The sequence below is a fragment of the Terrapene carolina genome, unplaced genomic scaffold (assembly GCF_002925995.2).
Source record: "Terrapene carolina triunguis isolate 2854851 unplaced genomic scaffold, T_m_triunguis-2.0 Scaffold192, whole genome shotgun sequence".
Taxonomy (NCBI): domain Eukaryota; kingdom Metazoa; phylum Chordata; order Testudines; family Emydidae; genus Terrapene; species Terrapene triunguis.
Window position 1 is genome coordinate 15725723 of NW_020664543.1, and position 23081 is coordinate 15748803.

The 23081-nt window shown below is 46.2% G+C and overlaps 1 protein-coding gene across 7 annotated transcripts in view; it reads right to left on the reverse strand.

Annotated features, from left to right (window-relative positions):
- The window catches only part of EXOC7 (exocyst complex component 7), a 33185-nt gene extending 11754 nt beyond the window's left edge, over positions 1–21431 (reverse strand). Inside the window, exons 1-9 of one of the 7 annotated variants that reach the window (XM_024206728.2) lie at positions 21285–21431; positions 15496–15561; positions 13580–13764; positions 12763–12868; positions 10076–10298; positions 9214–9381; positions 7846–7857; positions 2368–2460; positions 1172–1240 (exon numbers count right to left, since the gene is read on the reverse strand). In XM_024206728.2, coding sequence (XP_024062496.1) covers positions 1172–1240; positions 2368–2460; positions 7846–7857; positions 9214–9381; positions 10076–10298; positions 12763–12868; positions 13580–13764; positions 15496–15561; positions 21285–21344 — 982 coding nt within the window. In that variant the 5' untranslated portion in view covers positions 21345–21431. The remainder of the gene's footprint in view (positions 1–1171; positions 1241–2367; positions 2461–7845; positions 7858–9213; positions 9382–10075; positions 10299–12762; positions 12869–13579; positions 13765–15495; positions 15562–21284) is intronic. The other 6 variants (XM_024206730.2, XM_024206733.2, XM_024206731.2 and 3 more) reach the window with 6 other exon arrangements.
- Positions 21432–23081: the final 1650 nt, after the last annotated feature.

A 23081-nucleotide genomic window follows, 5' to 3' on the forward strand; every position in this document is an offset into this window, starting at 1 on the left:
GGAGCAGACAGTTCAGGTATTGCACATGATTTTAAAGTGAAAATGGGACCAGTCTGAGCACAGATCCCAAGAATGTGCCACAGATCCTGCCCATAAGATTTCCTCCTGAAAGTTGCACACACCCAGTAATGAGTGTGCATGGAGGTCTCAAGCTATGGAAAATGGGGTGCAGGGGTGCCACTTGCTCTCTCCAGCAACACAACAAAGCTTGTACTGGAGATGTTTGCTACCAGGACTGCAGGCTTGTGACTACATTTATTAGGGGTAGGAACAAGCTGTTCTAAGACTGGGAAGGGATGAGAGGGCTGCAGTGAATTATTCAACACCTTCTCCGGTTTTATTTTTAGTTAGTTGAAATGGTTTCCACCCCTCACGCTGATGAACGACTGCCATTCTGAATCAGCATTTCTGGGAACGCAATGCTTCCCTGGAAGACATCTGGTACCCGTGGAGAGCAGCTCAGTACTAGAGTGCAGGAGGACATTTAAATTCTATGCTCCTGGAATGTCAGAATGGTTATGCATGAGATTTGCCACATGGGGCTGGATGTGCACACAGGCCAGCCAGGAACTCTTAAATCATCTGCTATTTGAGGAGTCTACCTGTAACTGCTACACAGCAAGAAAACTGGGGAGGGGTTAGCTTCTGCCATACACTATACACAGCTCCTTTCCTACCCAATATCTGCAGCTTGTGATAGAAATAGAGTCACTCCATCATACTGATGGAAGTCCCTTAGGTCAGCCTGTAACAGGGATGCTCAAAGTCTGGCATAAACATGACACACAATTCTAAAATTGTGGTCTACAGACTAGAAAGGACCAAAATGGAGTATTGCATGCTGGGACCTGTAGTCTGTTGGCTCTTTCTTAGTACTGAGGAAGCCGGTAGCTGCAATCTGTTCCATTTTCTATGAGACAGGAACAGCCCTCTAGACTGCTGATAATCTTTGATTGGGCAAAGTTTGGGCACCCCTGCTTTAGAGAGTAGGGCATGCATGCCTAGCAGGAACAAGATCTCTTGAATGGACAAGAGCAAAAGCTTTATAACCAGAGATGGCCCCTGTTCCACGACTGCCCACGTGGAAGGAAAGTCACTAGCTAAGAGACTCCGCGAAACATGCTGAAAAGAAGGGACATTAGCCAGCTTGTTATTACGACGCGGTACTTACCAGCAGCTGGCCCATGCTTGTCGTTCAGGGTATCGGAAAGGTGTTTAACTCGTAAATCATGCTCATGACCTAGTGAGATGTCAGCCGGCACAAACAGAAGGCTCAGTTTATCCAGGGTGGGTACAGCATGGATGCTCACGCAGGCCGGAAACCACTTCAAGCTTTGGTTATTCAGTCTGTCAGAAATCTATACACACATGCTGTCCTGGAAAGCCCACCCACGTCCCCTCTCTGGGCACCATAGCAGGAGTAGCCCTTTGAAGCCTGATGGGAAGTGTGAACCAGACATGTCATTTGCCACGCCCAAGATGCCCTTCACACCTCTCGGCACAAGCTCTACCTGGGCCAGTGGGCATGGGGAATCCAGTCTGCACATTTGCTGTTAAGAACCAGAACTCAGACAGTCACCTCTGTCGCTCAGTATTTGGGAAGTGTTTTTGAAAGGGTAATTGTAGTTCCTGAGGTCCCCTTTACAGTTGTGTGAACTAAAATATAGGTGAAAAATACCTATATGCAGATGACGTCGCAATCATTTCCTTCAAGCTGATCTCTTTATCTTTATAGGAATTGAAAGATCCTAAAGATATTTTAAAGCAAGTGATCTCTCTGCTTGCCCATCTTGTTCAAGTCCCCAAGCAGACAGCAGAGCCAGGGATGACATTTCAGGATGCAGGGGCAAACTTGCTTGTTACTGTCTTTTGTGCATACCTCTGTGAGGAGGAGGACAGCAAATTGAATCTTGGGCTGGTACTGGTCTGACACATTCTTATCAGGGTTGGAAGGGCCACTACCAGTCTGAAGCCTTCTTAAAGTTCAGGCAAAGTGAAACAAAGACAGAAACACCAAGGAGGATGTCACTAAGGCAGAGCAGAGCTTCCCTTAGCCAGCCGACTGTATAACGGATCGACTTTTCCCAAGATCAGCTGGCCCATGACATTACAGAGCCAGCTGAAGAATGGCTTGCTACCCTGGTTTTAATGCTCCATTCCTTTATCTTCTACCATGTTTTGAGTCCTACACAAATTAAGACTTTTCAATCAGTGTAGCTCCTTTGTCAAATTACCCCATGATCCCCATAGGATAAAGGCTAACACTACCCACACAGTGGGGCTCTGGGCTAATGGAAGCCCTGCCTGGGGAAGTAGATCTGATATATAGTAAAGATCCAAGGATGAAGAAGTGAGAGATGTGATTACCTTCCATAGGAATGAGGTTAGAGGCCCCCTTTTTCCCATCTAGACCATGCTGAGAATACTGTTTCAGAAGGTTCTGAGCCTTCCGGATCGTGCCTGTCACCAGAGCCACAAAGAGAAGAGAGAAGAAGACCTAGGAAATGAGTGAGAAAAAAAAACCACCAGCAGCCCTCCACCAGTGCTAATCATTGCAACCCAGTGAGATTATAACGGGCAACAGTGAGCATGCTCAGTACACACACTCGAACCCCAAACTGGGTTCCAGACGTGCCAATGCAACAGCCTATCCAAATCTGTGGCTTCCCTCTTACTAGAGAAGGCAGAACTCAACCCAAGCATTGCGGAATCAGCTTCGACATGCCTCGGAGGTACTGGGGGTGGGGGAGAAGGTCAAATCTGCTGAGAAAGGAGGCCAGGCAGCATCCCTCCAGGGACACTTTGATTGAACTTGGGCACAAAATGCTTAAGACGACAATTCTCTGCTGTGTGAAAGCAGGTACCAGTCCAAGTCTTCGTATTATCCACAAACAGTCCCCCACAAACCAAGGGCATCCAGTGACCTTTACTACACATCAAGAAACCTGCCAGGCAATTAACACTACAGAAAGATATGCCCACCCTGGGAGGTGTTTTATGAGCATGCTCAGTGTGGATCAATGAGGATTCTAACAGCGGAGGTGAAGGAGAATCTCTTGCAGTACAGGGCTAATAACGACAGCATCAGGCATCAGTAGCCAAAGAGTGATTAGGGCACAGAATCTGCTCATCCCCCTTCCCTAGTTCTAGCGTTAAAGGGGGCAAGGTGAAGCCAATCACTAGGACACTATTCTTTTGAGGAACTGCAAATCAATTAAGCCACAGAAAGAGAATTAATGTAAAAAAATATAACAGACAGCATTAAACAATAGCCGGTGCTGGACCCCCATGGCTAGGAAGTGCTGCAAGCACAAAACAGAAAGCATTAAGTGTCAAGTGTAAACTAAGCACTGCCTACATATGGAAAGGTTAGTTTTAGCTCCTGGTATGAACATTAACAGAAAACCCCCCAGACACAAACACACACACACGGACACCCCAAGGCAGATGCTGTTGTCACATTGCTGCATGAATGTGGAACTGAAAATGTTGGAAAGGTATAAGCAGCTCTCTGCAGGGTTAACATGAAATGCAAATAAAGTAACTAAAAATCAAAACATAGCCAAAATACAAAGCAAAAATTGCACTTTTGATTAAAAAAAATCATAACATGCACCAACCCCCAACTTCCAGCAGCAACTCTGGCTGCCACATCACAAGTGCTATTAGCTAGTCTGGAGATCAGTGTTAAGAGAACTGGTTTACAGTGTCTGAAAAGTGAGAAGTCTTATCCCAACGGCCTGCCAAAGTTTAAACTATAGGAGAGCATGACAGGGTGCTAGCTGTTCCACCAAAGGACAATGGTAGCTTCCCTCTCCCCTTACCCAGGTGCTCAAGGGAAGGTTTATAAAAGGTGTGGATAACTGGGAGACACAGGAGGTAGAATGTCTTTGGGAAGCTCAGGGTCCCAAATTGGGTATGATGGGAGTGGGTTGAAGACCCAAGGTGTGTTAAGTTCACTTCCCAATTCTAAAACATTAACCCTTGAGTAAAACACCTCACTTGCAACATTTTCTTTTTCTGATTCATCCCACCAATTTACAATATGGTCTTAACCAGTTTTTTTTAAAAAAAAATCTCAATAGAACAAATTCACATGGTGGTAATTTTCTTATTTCTACACATTCCAAAGGCTTGGGAAGAGTCATGTCCACTTCCTATATTGATATCATTTATTCCACAGGCCTCTGCAGTATTTGTTTTTATGTAATCGACCTCTACCCAAATCCTAACTGATTCATCTGGGGCAGTTTTAAAACACATGAGTTCTTTTCATACAAACGCCTCCAATTTGTTACAAGCACTTTCAGAAATCTTACTTACAACAGAACTTATTTTATTGTTTCCAATGGCACTAAAATGTGTACGACTCCTGGAAACATTTCTGGTGGTCTCTGGTTTTGTAAGTATTCGTGCAACCCCTCCCCCCCATATATTATAAATTGGAGTCAAATGTAAATTGCAGATATCACTCCTGCTGATCTGTCATGTTGTCAGTAAGAATTCATTTAGCATGCAGGCAACACACATCAGTAGGAATAGCTAGTCCTAGGGGCACGGCCCACAACCTCTTGACATGCTTTCAGATAAGAGCTGCGCTGTCAGTAGTGCATTTTCTCATTTGCACAAGAACAATCAGATGCATTTACATTCAGACATAGCAAGTGTTTGTGTGATTATTTCAATGCTGCCGCATCCCTGGTACTTTGTATCACAATTGGGCCTTAATGGATTCTATTGGAAGCCAAATGCCTTTGTTCCATGATTATTTCCTCTGATTAGGCAGCTTTCAAATCAAATGAGATAGTGCAGCAGTTACTAATGAAGGCATCAAATTCAAGAGCTAAGCAGGGATCTAACTGGGGACACAGAAACAGGCTATGCATCCTGCTGCTCAAAGATTATATTGCCTTCCCCATGGTACCACCTCCCCAACCGCTAGGTAAACTGGAACAGAAAGAAATTAACTGATATGAGCATAAGCTGATGCTTATAGAAAAAGGCCAATACACTCCTGGAGAACAATCAAAGTCACCTCCAGAAAATTAATGAGTCTTTCCCTCCCACTAGGGTCAAATACAAGGTGTACGTTCTCAGACTGCTCTGCTGGCCTTTCCAGTATGGCAGTTTCCCATCCTCTGAGCAGTTTTCTAATGCAACAGAAGGTAGCTCTGCTCCCCATCTCCTTGTGAGCTGACAGCAGGTGTCTGTAGGAGAGTGGGTGAAATTCAATGGCCTTTGTATGGAGAGGGTCAGACACGATGATCAGAATGGTCTCTACTGGACTTACACGTCTATGAACACCCAACAGTTCTGGGAAGAGATTTTTTTAGTTAGCGCCGCCTGCTGGCTCTAGAATAGCAGTTAGAGTGGGGTTTCGTGTACCACACAAAAATGGCAGCTTTTCAAAAGCTTCTTGCCAGCAGAGTGGCAGGTGTTTTAAGAATGATATTCAGAACAGGAGGATTTTTCCCACCGTGCTAGCAATTTTAGGGCAAATACCCCTTTGGAGCCCCAACTACTCTCGTCCTCCTCAATGCAGTGCTAAAATTTAGGAGTGGGAAGTGATCAGCGTTTTCAAAGGGCTGAAAAGCATTATGCCTACAATGAAACACGTTGTACAAGTTCCACTCATTTGAGGTTAGCTTTAAGAGCGTCTCCGTCTCACGATGAAGGATGTTGGAATGCATTTCAATGAATCGCTGAAATTTCACTCCAAAACTTTAGAAACCTTGCTCATTTTGTCTAACACACAGCTGTGAAAAGGATCACCCCGGAGGACTACGAAGGCCTTACAAGTATGTGATGTGACCTCAGGAGGGTGCTGAAGAAGTATGTGGTACAACTGCAAAAGAAATGGTGATGGTGATACAAGACTGCATTGACACAATGAACAGGTACTGATAATAAGCTCCCCAGAACCCAGCTTAATCCTGGTGGGTTCTCTGGCTTGCGGCCCTGCCCCTCATACCTTGCCATCGTTTTCACAGACACTAGCACCCTTGGACTTTGCTTAGCATTTGAAAGGGCTGTAGCACAGATTTATTTTAGTGATTTATTCTTTGCAACAGATTAAAGTGTGTGTCAGGGTCTGTGCTGGGATATTCTTCCATTAGGACTGGGGAGCGCTTAACCTACATGCTTGAACTACCAGATATCCTCCTCTTAATGCTGTCTGAGATTTGATCTGGAGTTCGCTTTGATCACTGAATCGATGGAATAGAAAACATAGCGATTTCCTTGCCCAAACTTCAGAATTATGAAGATTAAAATAAGGGGCAATTAAACTCCAATAGAAGAATTTTGTTATGGAGTGCCACAGTTCTGATTTGGAGATCTGTTAGATCTTCACCTCCAGAGCCGTCCCTGAAAGCTGATGGGTCTGTGGGAAATAAGATAGGACAATGCCAGGAGATGCAATAGGAAAGGCTAGGAAAAAAGATCTCATTTCTGGGTAACTATGCAGTTACAACACATGGCTGGTGTATTTGGAGATGGACAAGCCAGTAAGAACTTGAGCCTGGTTCAAAGAGAGACTCTGTCCTTGTCTGAGAATATGGAAGACACGAATTAGCTACTATTATTTCTTGAGACTCACAATACCCTAGATAATCACTTTACATGTGTCAAAGTAATGTCATCTCCATTTGCTCATCTTCTGAGTTTGTTTTTGTAACCCAGAAACACAAATACAAACACAGCCACTGCTTGGCTTATCCTACAAACTCTCTGGCTAAACACAGATCTAGGCCAAAATTTCCAAAGTGACTAGTGGTTTTGGGTGCCCAAATGGAGACCTTTTGGACCTGGTTTTCAGAAGGTGGGTGTTCAGCACTTTCTGAAAAAACAGGCCCCTTAAGGTGTCTCAAGTTGTGCACCTAAAAACTGAGGCACATACAAATCACTCGTCATTTTTAAAATGATCTCCATAGTGGGAGAATGATAAAATATTCAGCAATGGAAAGAGAGCTGTTCAGGTATAAGGGAAAGCCTCCATTATAACGTGGGTCTGAAACACATTTGCTGACTGTGTTGGTTTAGCAACATTCCACAATGAAAATCTCTCTAATCCAGGAATCTTTTCCTGTATAGTTTCAAGGTCAGATGGTATTGAAGATTGGGGGGCAGATCCTAAATGTAGATCAGCGCAACTACACTGACTTCAATGAAGGTAAGCAGCTTTACACCCCCTAAGGCTCCAGCCCTAAGTCTTTTTTGCTTGTCTAGCTGCAGCTGTCTAGCACAGAAGTGCTAAATAACCAGAAAAAGTCTTAACATCTGCTTTCCTTATTGTAATTATTTGATAGAGCAGGTGCTCCCATCAGGGATGCAGAACACAGAATCGAGTGCTATTATGTTTAAGAATTTGGGTTGGATTAAATATGGGAAAACACTGACTCCCCTTAGCAAAAATATCTACACCCACAGCCATCATCTTTCTGGACAGTGGTTCACATGATCAACTCCATCCTGCAAAACTCAGCAGTAAAGCTATAAGAATGGAAATTCACACCTCTCCAGGTGGCTCGCCGGTGACAGGAAGAGTTCTGTCTGAAACTCAGGTTCACTGTAGCTGGTTATAAAAGTCCTGCCAAAACCTGCCATGTCTCCATAGCTCTCTGAACTGTCAGCTTTCAGGAACAGCTCTGATGCATGGTACTGAATGTGGGGGTGCATGTTTTAATACCTAGTTATGTGGTCACCAGTTTTAAAGATCTTCACTAGCAGATTTTCCCTTTAAATATCCCAGCCACAGCCTTTGCTATTAGCAGGAAGAGGACTGACTAGGTGGTAAAGAGGGACCTGGCAAGCTGCAGAGGAGACACACACAAAAACACAGTTTACCTGGAATGAAGACTGCCATTCACATAAGGATTATAAAAATAAAGACAACACAATTAAAATGCATACTTTCCTTCCTCCTCTCTGGGCCTGCCACCAATTCCCACTCCCTCCTCTCCTCTCCAATTGTTTTGCATATAGGAAGAGCAAATATCTGGGATCCATACTAGAAATAGCTACATTTGAAATTATTTCTGCTGCACAAGCTAACAAATTGCATATTAAGTAGATTGGACCAGATGTGCCAGAGCCTTGCGAGTGCTATATTGAAAGTAGATCCTAACAGAGGATCTGATATTCATTCTGAATTTGTATGCGATTCTTTTTTAGTGCTGCTGAAAGTGTCAGACAGACAGCCCTGGAGAGTAAAGTTCTCACTCCACAAAACAGGGACAGCGGCGGGGGAAGCTTTCCCCACAGATATGCCATAACCATGACCTGGAGTTTCCATCTCTGGGGGGAATGGGCAGTTCAGTTTCCACAGCTTGCTAAATCCTTGGCCTCTTTGCTTTGTTTTAGGATCATAGGACTTCCCAGACTAGATCAGGCCTCTTGTCCATCTAGTCCAACATCCCATCTGACAGTGGCCAGAACCAGATTTCAAAGAAAGGTGTAAGAACACCGCACTAGGCAGATGTGAGAGAATCTGCCATCCACACAGGTCTCTTCTCAATCTCTAATAGTTAAAGATTGGCTTAGGCACAGAACCACAAAGTTTCCAAAACTGTTATTAAATTATGACAACTCTGGATAGTTCAATATCAATATACATGTCCAATCCCTTTGAGGCTAAGAATTTAGCAAGATTCAAAAGTGAGCTTCACAGTTTAATTACGTGGTGTTAAACAGTATTTCATTTTGCCTGTTTTGAATTTCTCACCTTCTAACTTTATAGAATGTCCCTTTTATCTCATGTTTTGAGACAGAGAGAACAGAAATTCTCAATCTGCCTTCTCTACATAATTCACTATTTTATTGACTTACGTCCCCTCCTGTCTGTCTCCTTTCTAAGGTAAACAATCCCAGGCTTTGCAATCTCTCTTCATACAAGGGAGTTTTTTTAAAATGTCCCCTGAAATATGGACTGGATGAGCCAACAAAATAAGAGATGAAAGAGGGTCTATAATCTAGGAGTTTAACTCAATGTGAAAGTCCCTGATAAGCAAAAAGGTGTTTGCCATTCAACTCCCATCCACCCTGCTACCTTCAAAACAACTTTTATGACTAGATGCTACCCCATGAGATGGAGAGGCACAAAGGAAAACTCTGGTCAGTGAGAGACACACCCATTACAGACAAGTGGAACAACATGCCCAGTGGATGTTCTTTAGCATCAGGGCAGGAAATTGATCCTTAAATTCTGGAACGAACCTGGTCTCTTGATGGGCTTTTTGGTCGGTGTGTCCTTCCTCTTGTTCTGAATGGCGGGGGAGTATGGGATGCCTGTGGAGGAGCTGTTCTTACGGAAGTGCTCCTTCAGACCTTTGATGGAGCGGTCGAGCTGGCTAGAGCGGATTTGGTAGTAAACATTCATGAAGTCTAAGGAGACAAGACAAAGGTATGACTGATAACCAAACTCAAGGCATTCTTTGCACAATGAGGATGCTGTTGCTGGACCTTTCCTGAAAACAGGCTCTGCACAAAAGAGACTGACCTGCTTTGACTGGGGTCCCACATTCAAGTTCCTGCCTATAGATCTGTCCTAGGGATCTTTTGCTTTAAAGAAATTTGATCCTACATTGTAAACTCTTTGGGGCAGGGAGTATCATTTGCTATTCTCTGTATTTAACAGAGGGGAAAACTGAGCACAGAAGGGTTAAACGACTTCCAAAGGGTCATTATAAGCACTACAGCGAAATAGGTTTTAAAAAGAAAAAGAAAATGGGTTGTTACACGGAATCTGATTTACACTACTCACCTAGAAATGCCTTTGACAGATAGTCAGAAGTTTTGCTTTGCTACCATTCTTTGTCAGTTTCCAAAGGCAATGTGATCGCTTGGCTCGTTAGTTGCACAACTACCCTGAAAACAGACCTGACTGCTGAGAGGAGAGATCGCTTACTGGCTGAGTTCCACAGTGACACACACAGCCCTCAGCAGACAAGTTTTGCTCTCAGCAACGTGCAATAACATGGTTGATGGATTCCACTGGAGTGACCAAGATAAACATATCATGTATCACATATCTGCTCGTTTCAGAAATTGGCTCACTTAGGGATTCGTTTTAGTTTACCTTGGTTTCTTCCATACTCCACCAGCCAAAGGGAGATACGGACAATGTCTTGCAAGACACTCTCAGGGAGGTGTTCCAAAATCATATCTTCCTGCGTATCAATCTCATCATCCCCGCTGATCAGATCCAGGATGAGGATCGGAGGAACTGGCTTGGTGTGTCGTGTCATCAGACTGCGGAATTCTGACTCCAGAGACTCCTTCCCCCTCTCAAACAGGGATTTCTGGAGGAGAGAGCAGAAACAGGAGAAGCAACCTCTCCCAATATCTTTAAACATCACCTAATCTCTAGCGTACCTAAATACTGTGTACCACTGACATCTGCTACCAAATGCAATGTAGCCTATTGTCAAAAGAGTTTTAAAAAGTAAGGAGTTGGGAAAAACAAAGTGAAAGAATTACTCTGCAGGGGATGAAGTTTTGTTCTGCTCAGCTGCAACCTCTCTAGCTGCTAAGGGAAAGGCAATAGCTATTCAGAGGGAGTTCTAAGCATTCACAATGAGCTGGAAAAATGGGGTCACATTCTGCTCTCAGTTACACTTCTGCAAATCCACCGAGTTCAATGCAGTTACTCCAGGTTTACACTGGGGTAACAGCAGATCTGGCCGATGGTGTCTATAATAGGAGGTCTTGAAAGAGAAGAGGAAAGTGACATTTAAATAGAAAAGTTGAAGCCTGCAGCAAGGATAATGCATAGAAGGCTGCAGTGAGCGTACAGTTTCCATCCCTTCTTTCTGACCAATGGTCCAGCATTAGTGCTTGAAATAACGGATTCTGAAAGTACTGCCTCACCAAAGCGTCCATAGCCCAGGTAGCTTAACAAAGTTTAAAAAAAAAAAAAAAAAGGAAAATCTTATGAATTGTTCTGATTCCTTTCTTGTTTCCCCTACAATGCTTCAGTTGGGACAGTTTCAGCAACCGAGATCTCAAAATGTTAGTTAGCAATTAATGCTTCAAGCCACGCGAAAGCTGGAATTTCAAGCTGCTTTCAGATAGTAAAGCCTTCTAGCTGTTCTTGTGACAGCAGCTGCTAAAATAATGCCAGAATTTAAGTGGTGGCACAGAGTGGGGAAGGGATCACAGGTGGTGGTGAAAGAATTCAAGATGGCAATGAGCATATGGGATTAATTTTAGAGTTCATACAGTATTTGATCTATTTTAGGTACTTATATGACCTCCATTACTACAGTATATGAATGCTTCATAATCTCATGTATTTATCCTCAAAACCCCCTGTGAGGCAGGCAGAGCTATTATCCTCACTGCAGAGATGGAAATGGAGGCACATAGAAGATAAGTCACTTGCTCAGGGTCACACAGGGAGTCTGCGGCGGAGCAGGGAACTGAATCTGAGTCTCCCAAATCCCAGCCTAGCAGCCTAACCACTGGCCTATCCATCTGTGATGAAGTGGGAATGTTCTTAATGTTTTCTCTGAATACTGTATGAGTGCCTCAGTTTCCCCTAGGTATTTCTTAAGTATCTAGGTGGTTGGATAAGGGCGTGTGATTGTTGCAGAGCCTTAGAGGGCCAGTGTGATGCTGTCTGCACAGAGAATGGCTGACACCCTGTCTCCTGGCAACTGATGGCCTGGGCCCCTCCCCTGCAAAGGTGCCAACTGAAGGTGTTGGAGAACAAAGAAATCAGATGGCCTCCTGGCCCGAAAAAGGAGACAAAGGCCAGAGGAGGGGCTGGAGAGTTTCAGTTTTGGAGCTGGCTGGGGAAATGGAGGGGGGCCCAGACGGGGCTCTGGCCTCCCTGCCTCAAGATGGACCTGACTTAGGGGTCCTGTTTCCTGTACCTACAAGCTCTGTTTTGGACTGTGTTCCTGTCGTCTAATAAACCTTCTGTTTTACTGGCTAGCTGAGAGTCACGTCTGACTGTGGAGTTGGGGGTGCAGGGCCCTCTGGCTTCCCCAGGAGCCCCGCCTATGCGGACTTGCTCTGGGAAGCGCACGGTGTGAGAAGGGGATGCTGAATGCTCTGAAGTCAGACCCAGGAAGGTCGAAGCTGTGTAAGCTTCTTGCCCTGGAGACAGTATGCTCACCGAGAGGAGGCATGCTTCCCCAGAGTCCTGACTGGCTTCATATGGAGTAGTTCCAGAGCCTTGCCCGGTGACTCCGTGACACCATCCTCTCAGTATCACCAGAGCTAGAGACTAATCTGTCATGGCCAGGATTTCTAGAAACCCAAGGGAGTTAGGCACCCAAATCCCATTAAATTTGAAGCACCTAACTCCCTTGGGCACCTTTGCAAACCCCAACCTATACTATTTAGCAAAGCTCAGCGCTCTGTTTTCGAAGTGCATGAATGTTTGTTTCTTATCCTGGGGATTCGTGGGCTACTGGACCATTACCTCACACTAGCAGTGTTTCATAATGATCCAGGGAATGAGCGTAGCAAATCCTGGGCGGTGGATTAAAGATATTTTCTATCTTTGCTAGGAGTAAGAAATAATTTAGGAGCATGCAAGGTACATGCTTTCAGCTATTGTAGGTCTTATTGGTACAGAATCCTAGGAAAGCCAACAGTTAGGAGGTAAAGCATTATCCTTGCTAACAAATCTAATTGGGATCCTAGGAGAACGTTCCTACAAACAAACCTCACTTTGCTACTACTTGCCAATATGCTGCAGATGTCAGAGAAGCAGATGCCCACACAATGCCCCTGGTTTTCAAGCACACTACATACCACCCGGTTCAGTTCTGGGCTGTCAGGATTGTTGTCCTGGAAATATTCCACAGCTTTTTGGATTCTGGCCATGCAGCCCAAATACTCCTCTAGTCTCCCCGTAGGGCTGCAATGGAAATAGTGCATGCATGAGAAAGACACCAAAAACCTCAATGCCAGTTGGAACAAAACCAGTGAAGACCTCAACTCCACTTTCTTCACCACCACCCGAATTCACTAAGCAACTTGCAAAGGCTTGCTTTAAAAAGACCTGATTCAAGCAAAAACAGCAGCCCACATGGCAGCCCATTACAGTATTCCACAGTGCTATGAGACTGGAGTCAGTCTGCAGCCTCTCACTTCCCAAGCCAGCAATTGCTTCCTCAGTATTTCCACCAGCACACTCAGCCCTTGGTGGAGTGGGAGCATTTCATATAGCACCACAGTAACCCCTCTGGGCAACCCAAGTGCAAGCAACACTAGCTCCATAAAAGGATGCCCATCCAGTCCACGTTGGCTGGAAAGATGGAGGCAACGACAAGGAAGCAAAGTGCCTCTGTGGAAAATTTGGAGAATGGATAGGAGCTCCACACAGGGATCGGGTGCAGAATATGTAAGAGGACCCCAGTGTAGACGTGAGAGCAGGATTTTACCCTTAGAGGTAATGCTAAAAGTTCAGGCTGAGTTTCCTTTGGGGTAAGCACATAGGTATGTAAAAAACACAAAGAACAATAACAAGATTTTTGTGGAGACCTGCCCAATCAACTGCCCCTATTCAAAACAGACATGGGAGAAAGAGATCCAGTAGAGGAAAGTAGGGTCCTGCTACTTGACTCACCCTTCCTTTATGATCTTCTCTGTGTCCTTAGCCACATGGTAATAACTAATGACATGATCCAGACAGGACAGGGTCTTCTCAACATTCTCCTGCAGACGTTGTAGATTCTCTGTCTGCTTATGCACAGGGATGATGGAGTTCTCCAGCTTCATCAAACGGCTCTCAAAGGAGGAGAGGATGGAAACCTAAACCCCCCAAAAGGATCAAACAGCATGGAGTATTTCCTTCCACATAAAACACAACTGTATTGTGGGCTAGTAGTTAGAGCAGGGTACTAGGAACCCTGACTCCCAGCTTCTATTCCTGGCTCTGCCACTGGCTTGCTTGTCTCCTTGGGCAGGTCTCTTAACCCCCCTATGCTTCAGCTTTCCAATGTGTAAATGGAAGTAATACTTATCCACCACATAAGCATATGGTGACGTTTAATTAGCATTTGTATAGCACTCAAATCATCACACAGAAGGTGCTATGGAAGTGCTACTATTTGACAACCTGGGAAACCTATCCAAAAGGAGACAAACTGTAGGTGCCTCAGGTCAGGGGAAAGGCTGAAGCAGAGCCTACCGAATGCTTTGCTCAATTGCACTGAGTACATGTGAATGAATTTTTACAATGAAGAAACCATTTGACTGATGTTCATAGCCCTGCTTTGCCATGGCTATTTGGTTGTCAAGAAACTCCAACTTTGCAACTTACTGAATTGGCGGGCAGGTGGCCTCAGCAAAAGGGGATGTTATGGAGGAACAAAGTTCGTCAAAACCCTTCCTTCTTTCTGCCAAGATCACCTCTGTCTTGTCTTCGTTCCGCACGATCTCTCAGCTTTCCCAATATCTAGCTGAGTTCAGATCCTGGGCAAAGAGCAGCTGAAGCTAAACTTCGGCAAGACAGAGGGGATACTGGCAGGAAAAGTATGTTAAGAACTCCCCTCCTCTATATCACCCCCTCTGTCAAAGGCTGCTGCCATCAGATCATCACAGAGGTTTACAATGTTAGGGTCATTTTGGACTCCATGCAACAGCAAACAAAACAAAAACAAAAAATAAAACAATTCCATCTGTATTCCATCCAATTAGACTCAGATCTGGCTACCGTGATCCAGACTCAATTACTGAAATTCAAAAGTGTGTGTGTTTGTGTGTGTGTGTGTGGGGGGGGGGGGGGGATGGATTCATAGGCACAGAATGCAGCAGCCCACCTGTTAAGCAACACGGGTGCCCATGAGCACATCAACGGCTCCTCCCTGTGCATGGGCTCCCTAATTCATACCAAATCCAATTCTGGGCCTATGTTCTGATGCAATAGATCAGTCACCTCTCCCTCCACAGCCAGGATTACGAACATCAGCTACATTCCACTGGCACTACAAAACTGTCAGCCAACAGGGGAAGGCTTGTGAGCTTAGGAGACAGATCTTTCAGAGAGGTGCTGGACCTAGAACTCACTACCAGATGAATTCAGAAAGACCACTAAGTACATTGTCTTTTCAGAAATAAGTGCAAAACTCATCTTTTCAACTTAGCTTTCCAATAGCTTTCACCCCTCAGCCCTGACACACGGAACATTAGCTGTTTTCCCCGCTGGCTGGAGAGAGTTTATTTCTATTGTCGTATACTTGGGAGGCACTAAAATACTGAGATGAGGAGAGCCATATGTAAACCTAGATAGATTCGATCAGATTGAAGGATCATTTGAACCCACATTTCCAGAACTGACAAGCTTGTGCCCCAACATACTTTGTAACCTTTCCTCTTTCTTTAGATTAAATATCTTGAGGAAAGTACCTATTGAACCCACAAGTTCCTCAACCTGGCACAACCAGAGCTTCCAAAGAAACTCTCAGCAGAAAAAGCAACAGAATCAGAGACCAAGCAAAGCATATCCTATCTTTTTAACTTAATTTACGGGACTCTACTTACCATGTTTTTTGTGAGCTGATCACTTTTTTCAAGGCTCTCTCTTATAAAGGACAGCGTTTCTTCTTCCTGCCATTGGAATAAAGTAGAATTCATCAGTTCTGCAAGATAGGTGAATTTCAAACCTTATCCAAAAGGGTCAAAGAATACTTCTGTGCATTTCTAACTCCTGTTAAAGAAAATGGCAAGTAATTTAGGTTGAGTTTAAAAACACACGCCTTTAATTAGAACAGAAAACTTAACATGATACAACTTTTTTTTATTTCAATAAAGAGGTATCCTGGATTTAGACATTTCTCTCTGGTGTTATGAACTTAAACCCAACAAAATAGTGCTAGTGGGTGAGAATCAACTGATTAACTATATGTTTTAATTTGTTTAAAATCAATTAACCCAGTGTAGCAAACCCTGTTAATTCAATTTAAACCTGTCTTACGCCTGGTCTACACTACAAATTTAGGCTAATGTGAGTCACCTTGCATCGACCTCGTTGTGCATATGACTACACTCAAGTTTGTCTCCCACCAATGTAAGCACCCCATTACGACAAAGCAATAAACACCATGTCCCTGAATGGCGTTGAGCCATGGTCAATGTATTGTGGTCGACAGTGCAAGCGTAGTCACCGCCTGACCTATATCGATCCTAACAGTCCTCCAGCAGCTTCCCACAATGCTCGACATTGACTGCTCTAGTCACAATTGTGAACTCTACTGCACAGGGGTCATAGAGACCCAGAATCCCCACATTAAAACCCCACGTATTTTCAAAATGTCTTTCCCTGAACTCCCAGCTTGGCAAGCAAACCTAGCAGCTCTCCCTTGTTGTGTGCAACTGCCCAAGTGAACATGCCGGCTACACGCGCCTGACACACTCCTGCCTGGAGCAGACAGGATGTCCTGGATCTCCTGGGCCGGTGGGGAGAAGAGGCTGTGAAGGCTTTGGAGCAGCCGTAGAAACGTGGACACTGGGGATGCAGGCGAAGGGGTATGACAGGGATCAGCAGCCGTGCTGCATGAAAACAAAGGAACTGAGGCAGGCATACAAAGTGGCCAAGAAGGCCAACAGTGGATCTGGTGCCAAGCTGCACACCTGCTGCTTTTACAATGAGCTGCAGCCATACTTGGCAGAGACCCACCAGCACCTCGCAGAGCACCATGGATACCTCAGTGGAGCTTGAGGTACAAACCCCTACCATGACCGGCAAAGAGGAGGAGGAAGAGGATGGGGGACATGTGACCTGGTGGTCCAGCTATGCTGCAAGCCAGGAGCCATTCGAGACTTCACTGTAGACTTGTCACTCCTGGCAGCCAAGCATGGGCAAGCCCGATGCAGGGGAAGAAACCTCAGGTGTGTAAATGCATTTCCCATTACAATCTTTCAATGAACAGACGGTGCCTGACCCCAGTGTAGCAGGACACAGGTAGCAACTTTTCATTAATTTACTCATACTAGAAGAGGTAGCAGTTCAATAGAGGTCAAGTTGTAATTTGCTTTTCATTCCCCTCTTGGGTTGGGAGCGGGGGGCCTCAGGAGCAGTTTGTTCATGTACACAGGGATGTCCCTTGAATCCTGCTGAGAGATCTTGATGAAACTTTCATGGAGGTTCTCTGCAATCCTCTTCCTAATGTTTCTAGGGATGGCAGCCGTCTTTCTTCCTCTGCGGTAGGGCGCTTTCCTATGCCAGTCCGCAGTGACTTCGGCAGGCACCATTGCAGCACACAGGCTAGTCATGTGGGCCTGGGCAGCTTCGGGACAGCTGAGCTCTCTGTGCCTTTGCTACTGTCAGGAGCAAGATAGCAGCTAAAACCACCGCCGTTTGTGGAAAACAGTGCCATTGCCCTGCACTCGCACCCAGGGAAACAGGGGCTGAAATTTTAGTGCTTCGGGTAGCCGAACGATTTCCTCGTCCCCCCAAACACACACACAATGCCTGCTGGGCCATACTCCTGATGGCTGGGCCCACACAGCAGCACTGGGCCGCGGCACTCCAAAGCTGAAGTGTCAATAAGCATGTCTTGATTAAAACTTTTGGGGAGCAAGGGGAGGGAGTTCTCAGTCTTAACTTTCACTTTCCGTTGTGATTATAAATACAAATGATACCTCTGTGTGCTTTATGTGTAGCTGCTCCCTTTGTGGCCTTGAGGGGTCCCCACTCCACACTTGGGAACACCCGACCATGATAAGAAGGAGAAAGAGGAGGACACGGAAGGACATGTTCAGCGAGATCCTGCAAGCCAGGATTGCATTGGACTGTGAACAGAGAGTGTGGAGGGTGATTATTGCAGACAGTACGGGAGAGGGAAAGAGCAGACAGGAGAAAGGTGCAGAAGTCAGAGAGGCAGGTGCACCAGGAATAATGGGGCTTCTCCGGCAGCAAACACAAATGCTGCAGACTCTGGTGGACCTACAGGGCTTGCCTCCTTTTGCAACCAACAGGGAACTCAATTTTAGCACCTCCCTCAACATTCCACTTCAGGGGCCTTATCCCTACCCCCACCACTCAACACCGAAGGACAGTAAGGAGAACCATAGCTTCACCTACACTGACCTGTGAGATCCATGGTTGCTGTATGTGTAACCAAAATGGACATGAATGTTCTTTCCCCCTTGTTAAATTCTGTTCCATTAATTTATTTCAGAAGTATTTATTGTACTTGTTTTTTATTGCATATTGTTTTTCTGCACTGGTTTTGGTATGCAATAAAAATCTATTCACAACATCTGCTACAGAATGCCTAGCACTAATGAAAGCACCCACTACTTCGTACACTACAGGGTGACAGAACTCACAGATTCAATGACAAACAGTGTAATAATTATAAATGTACAGCAAGCACCATAAAATTAATAGGTGCATTAACAGATAGTGTTATATTCATAGATGTACACCGAACATCACACAATTCCTACTTGTGGGGGCCTTCCTGGCCCCCAAACTAGCACAGGGCACCACACCACATTACTGTTGCTGACTGTTAAAGTGCTCTTTACAAGGCCTCCCTCACCCACATAGCTCTGCATAGCTTTTCTAACTGCAGTTGTGTTTGGCTACAGTGGCATGCAGAGTTTATCTCCACACCAGTGTCAACGTTTCCCTCTTTGCTACACACAACAGGCCACAAACAAGCAGATACAACCACTGGGATATTTTTCTCACTGAGATCCAATCTTGTCAGTAAACAACATCAGCATACCTTCAATCTACCAAAAGCACATTCAACAGTCATTCTACACCTGCTGTGTCAGTAGCTGAATCTTTTGCTGGTGCTGTCGAAGTGGCTGGTGTATGGCTCCATGAGCCAGGGGAGCAAGGCGAAGGCTGCGACCCCAAGATCACTATTGGCATTTCAACATTGCCAAGGGTAATCTGCCAGTCAGGAAAGAATGTCCCTGCCTGCAGCTTTCTGAACAGTCCTGTGTTCTTAAAGATGCGAGCGTCAAGCACCTTCCCTGACCAGCCAACACTGATGGTGGTGAAGTGTCCCTGATGATCAACCAATGCTTGCATAATGCTTTAGTTGAATTCCTCTGTGGCAAGGTGAGCTGGTGCCAAAATAGGGACATGCATGCTGTCTATTGCCCACTGCTGTCCAGGAACCGCATTGCTGAAAATCCATCTATGTCCTGCACATTGAGTAGCAGGAGACTATTAATGACAGTGCACAGTTGCATGACAACAGCCCCTGCTGCGGATTTTTCCAAATCCAAAACAATTTCCCACTGACTGGTAGCCATCCGGCGTTGCAAGCGTCTACAAAGCAATCACCACTCACTTCTCCACTGTCAGTGTAGCTCTCATTCGAGTGTCCCTGCGCTGGTGAGCAGGGGTAAGCTCGGCACACGGATCCAGAAATGTGGCCTTTTGGATCTGAAAGTTCTGCAGCCAGCCACTGCTCACCATCCCAAACCTGCATTATGATGAGCTCCCACCAGTCAGTGCTTGTTTCTCAGGCTCAGAAGCGGCGCTCCGTTGTCTGCAGCTGCTTCGTGACCACGGCTAACAACTTTGAATGAATGTTCAATATATTCCACAGCAATTTGTCCTCCACCAAACTGTCATGCCCCCCATTGCTGTGGTTCTTCCTGAAGCTCTGCAAATACTGGAGGATCGTTCATCCTGGGTTTGCAAGCTCATGACAACAGCGCAGAGCTGCGTGGGCTCCATGCTTCCATCAGTGATGATGGACAGTGAGAAGTGCCGCATGGGTTTGTGGGATTTTTTAAAAAAAGCGTGAAAATTATGGGATATGGATGGCATTATGGGATGGAGAAAGTTGCTTGATGGAAACTTGACCCCTTGCTCCCAGCCACCTCTGCATGATTCATTTCTGCCCCAGCACGTATTGCCACAATTTCACAAAAGACAACAAGCTGGATGATGGCAAGTTGCATATTGGGATGCCTGTCCATGGTGCACCACATTGTGCATCGAGCCAAGCACTCTTGGGTGAGTATGTGCAGTGATGACACCAGCACACAAAAGATATACTAACTGTGGTGGCTTTAGGCTGACGTAACTTGTGTCAACCAAAGTTTGCAGTGTAGACATGGCTTATCAAGTTAGTTTGCGCCTGTAAATTTAGGCAACAGACACAAATTAAACCATTTTTAATCTGATAAAATTCTGCCCACACAGGGGTTTGCACCAGTTTAACTAAACTGGTTTAAGTCCAGGGTAAACAATTTTTTTTTGTCAAGGGAAGAAAACAACAACAATAATGATGATAATAATAAAGTAAACAACAACATTTTGTGGTTCTTTCAAAAGCATCTGGCAGTCCAGGTTTGGCCCCGGCCTACCTATTGACTATCCCTGGTTTAACTGATCTTAATTAAACCATTGCAAGTTATGTGTGAAACAAGGCTGGGGAACAAGAGTGAAACTGAACTGTCAATTGTCATTGTCCAGGACAGTGGTCCCCAACCTTTTTGTGGCCAGTAGCACATTCATGTTTTCAGAAGAGTGCGGCGGGCGCCAACCATTTTTCAAGGCTTATTTTGTATTTGTACATTAAATAATACGAAAAACATCATATTTAATATTACATAATATATGAATCCAGAGAGAAGAAAGAAGCTGGAGAGAAGCCGCGAGGACAGAGAACACCGGCGCCCGCAGACCTGGAGTCCTCTGTCCCCAGCAGGTGCGGGGCCGCGGCTTCTCTCCAGCTTAAGTCGTAGCCCCGCGCCGGCTTGGGACCGAGAACACCGGCGCCCGCAGCCCCGGAGTTCTCTGTCCCCGGCAGGCGCAGGGCTGTGGCTTCTCTCCCGTACTGGGCACTAGGTGGGCGCACATAAATGCCATGGCGCCCGTGGGCACCGCGTTGGGGACCACTGCTCTAGAGGGAGGAGCTGTTCCTAGGGAGCGGAGCTGTCCAGGGCAGGGCTCAGAGGGCTCCCCAGGGTCTAAGGTGTGGGTGGGTTCTGGGGGAGAGTCTCCCTAGCGCAGGTCAGTCGCAGTGGGTTAAGCTGTCCGAGAGAGGGGCAGTGCCGGGGGGTGTGTGTGTCACGCTCTAAGGGAGGGAGTCTTTCAATGGGGGACTATTCAGGGGGTGTCTCTCGGGGGTTGGAGCAGTCCCGGGGAGAGGAGTTTTGGGGGGGTGGAGGATCGGGGTGGGGGTACGTCAGGGGGAGTCTCAGGGTGGGGGTGGAGCTGTCCGGGGGGCTCCAGAGGCTCCGGGGGATGTGTGGCGGCCCACAGAGAGCCGGACCCCTGCGGGCTTGCCGGGGAGTGAGGTGGGGGTGCCCGGGACTCCCCGGGACGGGCCCAGCCCAGCGCCCGCCTCTACCTGCTTGAGCTTGTCCTCTATCTCCCTCCTGCGGGCGGAGGCCTCCTCCGGAGGGATCATCCTACCCCGCCCTGGCGCCGGGGCTCCCGCGGGGACTGCTGGGAACAGCCAAAGGGCACCGGCCTGCCAAGTACCCCCCAACACTGCCGCGCCCGCCGCTATCACCTTCCCCGCCCCCCACTTCCGCCTCACGCCCACGGCCGTCAGCGCCAACCCGCCATGTTGAGCGTGGTGGGAATCAGTACGCATGCGCAGCTGGAGGACCCTACGGTAGCGGCTCCTCCCGAGCTGCAATACGCATGCGCTCCACCAATAGGCGCCATATTAAGAGTGGCAGGCAGTAGAATGACTTTTCAAAGGCCGCCATGTTGGGAGTGGCACTGGGTCTCCCGTGGTATCACTAATGACCGGGGTAGGAATTAGGAGGAGGCACATGTTAAATACAGCACACTTGTTATTACACCCCGACCCCCTGCACCATATCGCTCCGCCTCCTGCTAACAGCGTGATTGGCCGTGGTAGATCACTGTCCTGCACCTATAGTCTCCACTCCATTACACCAGTTTAACTACTCCAGTGCGGTTTCCCCACAGTAATGGAGTGGGGGGATCAGGCTCAAAAGATCCTGCACAGATCTCAAAAGCCAGTGCCCATTTTTAAAAGATCGTGTCCCCATCTGTTACACAATTAACATTCTCTGCAGTTCAGGGGGGCAGTTATGTGACTATTAAGATGTTTTAGGATCAGGCAACCTTCCCTTTTAAAATACCAGTTGAAAGTAAGGAGGAGAAATGTTGACTAGTGATTATAGCAGGGATCTGGGAGTTAGGGCTCCTGGTTTCTTTTTCTAGTTCTGCTACTTATTTGGGCGCAGTCACTTGATCTGCTTTTGGCTCTGTTTACCCAACCTCTCGCTTTGTTCTTCAGTTTACCCTATTGCAAAGTGGGTATAATACCACCCTCACAGACATGTCACAAAGATTCATTAATACTCTTTAATTCTCCGAAAACCGTGGATGGAAAGCGCTGTCAAAGTGCAAAGCTGTATTATTAATATCTCCGTGTGTGAGTTGTCTGTGGCACTGCAGCTACAAAAGCAGCAGCTAAAGGTAGGGTGACCAGACAGCAAGTGTGAAAAATCAGGACAAGGGGTGGTGGGTAATAGGAGAGCATATAAGAAAAAGACCCAAAAATCGGGACTGTCCCTATAAAATTGTGACAACTGGACGGTCACCCTAGCTAAAGGCCAGGGGTCAGGATTTCTCCCTCAGTGCTTGGCTACTGCCACGGAGGCACACAATGCCAATTTATGGGGGCTACACACTGTACTCCCTCCACATGGAGATGAGAGTAAGTCCCTAGACATTCTCTTTCATTTTGGGAGTTCGCATCAGCACACTCACCTTCTCTTAATAATTCTTCTCCCTGACTGGCTTGCCTGATACAGAGATGCTCAGAAGATACCATGCTGAGGAGGGGTGCAAAAGAACCTAGCGAAAGCACACATATAAGGACAGGTAGAGAGCATCTCCCAAGAGCATCTCATGGCCTCTAGCAGCAGGTCTTGATTCCTTCGGAGCCTTCCAAACTGAAAGCCACACAAGAAACACACATCAAATACTGGAGCTGTGATAATGAGAAGAGCAATTTCAATGGGACTAAAAGATCAGCAACATGCAATGAATTCCCAGAACCATTAAAGTCTGAGAACTACGTGTAAAATGCAGCACATCCACCAGATGTCCCCAAGCACCAGCTTTCCTCCTTTTGCTACTTAGTAGAGGAGAAAAAGGGGGA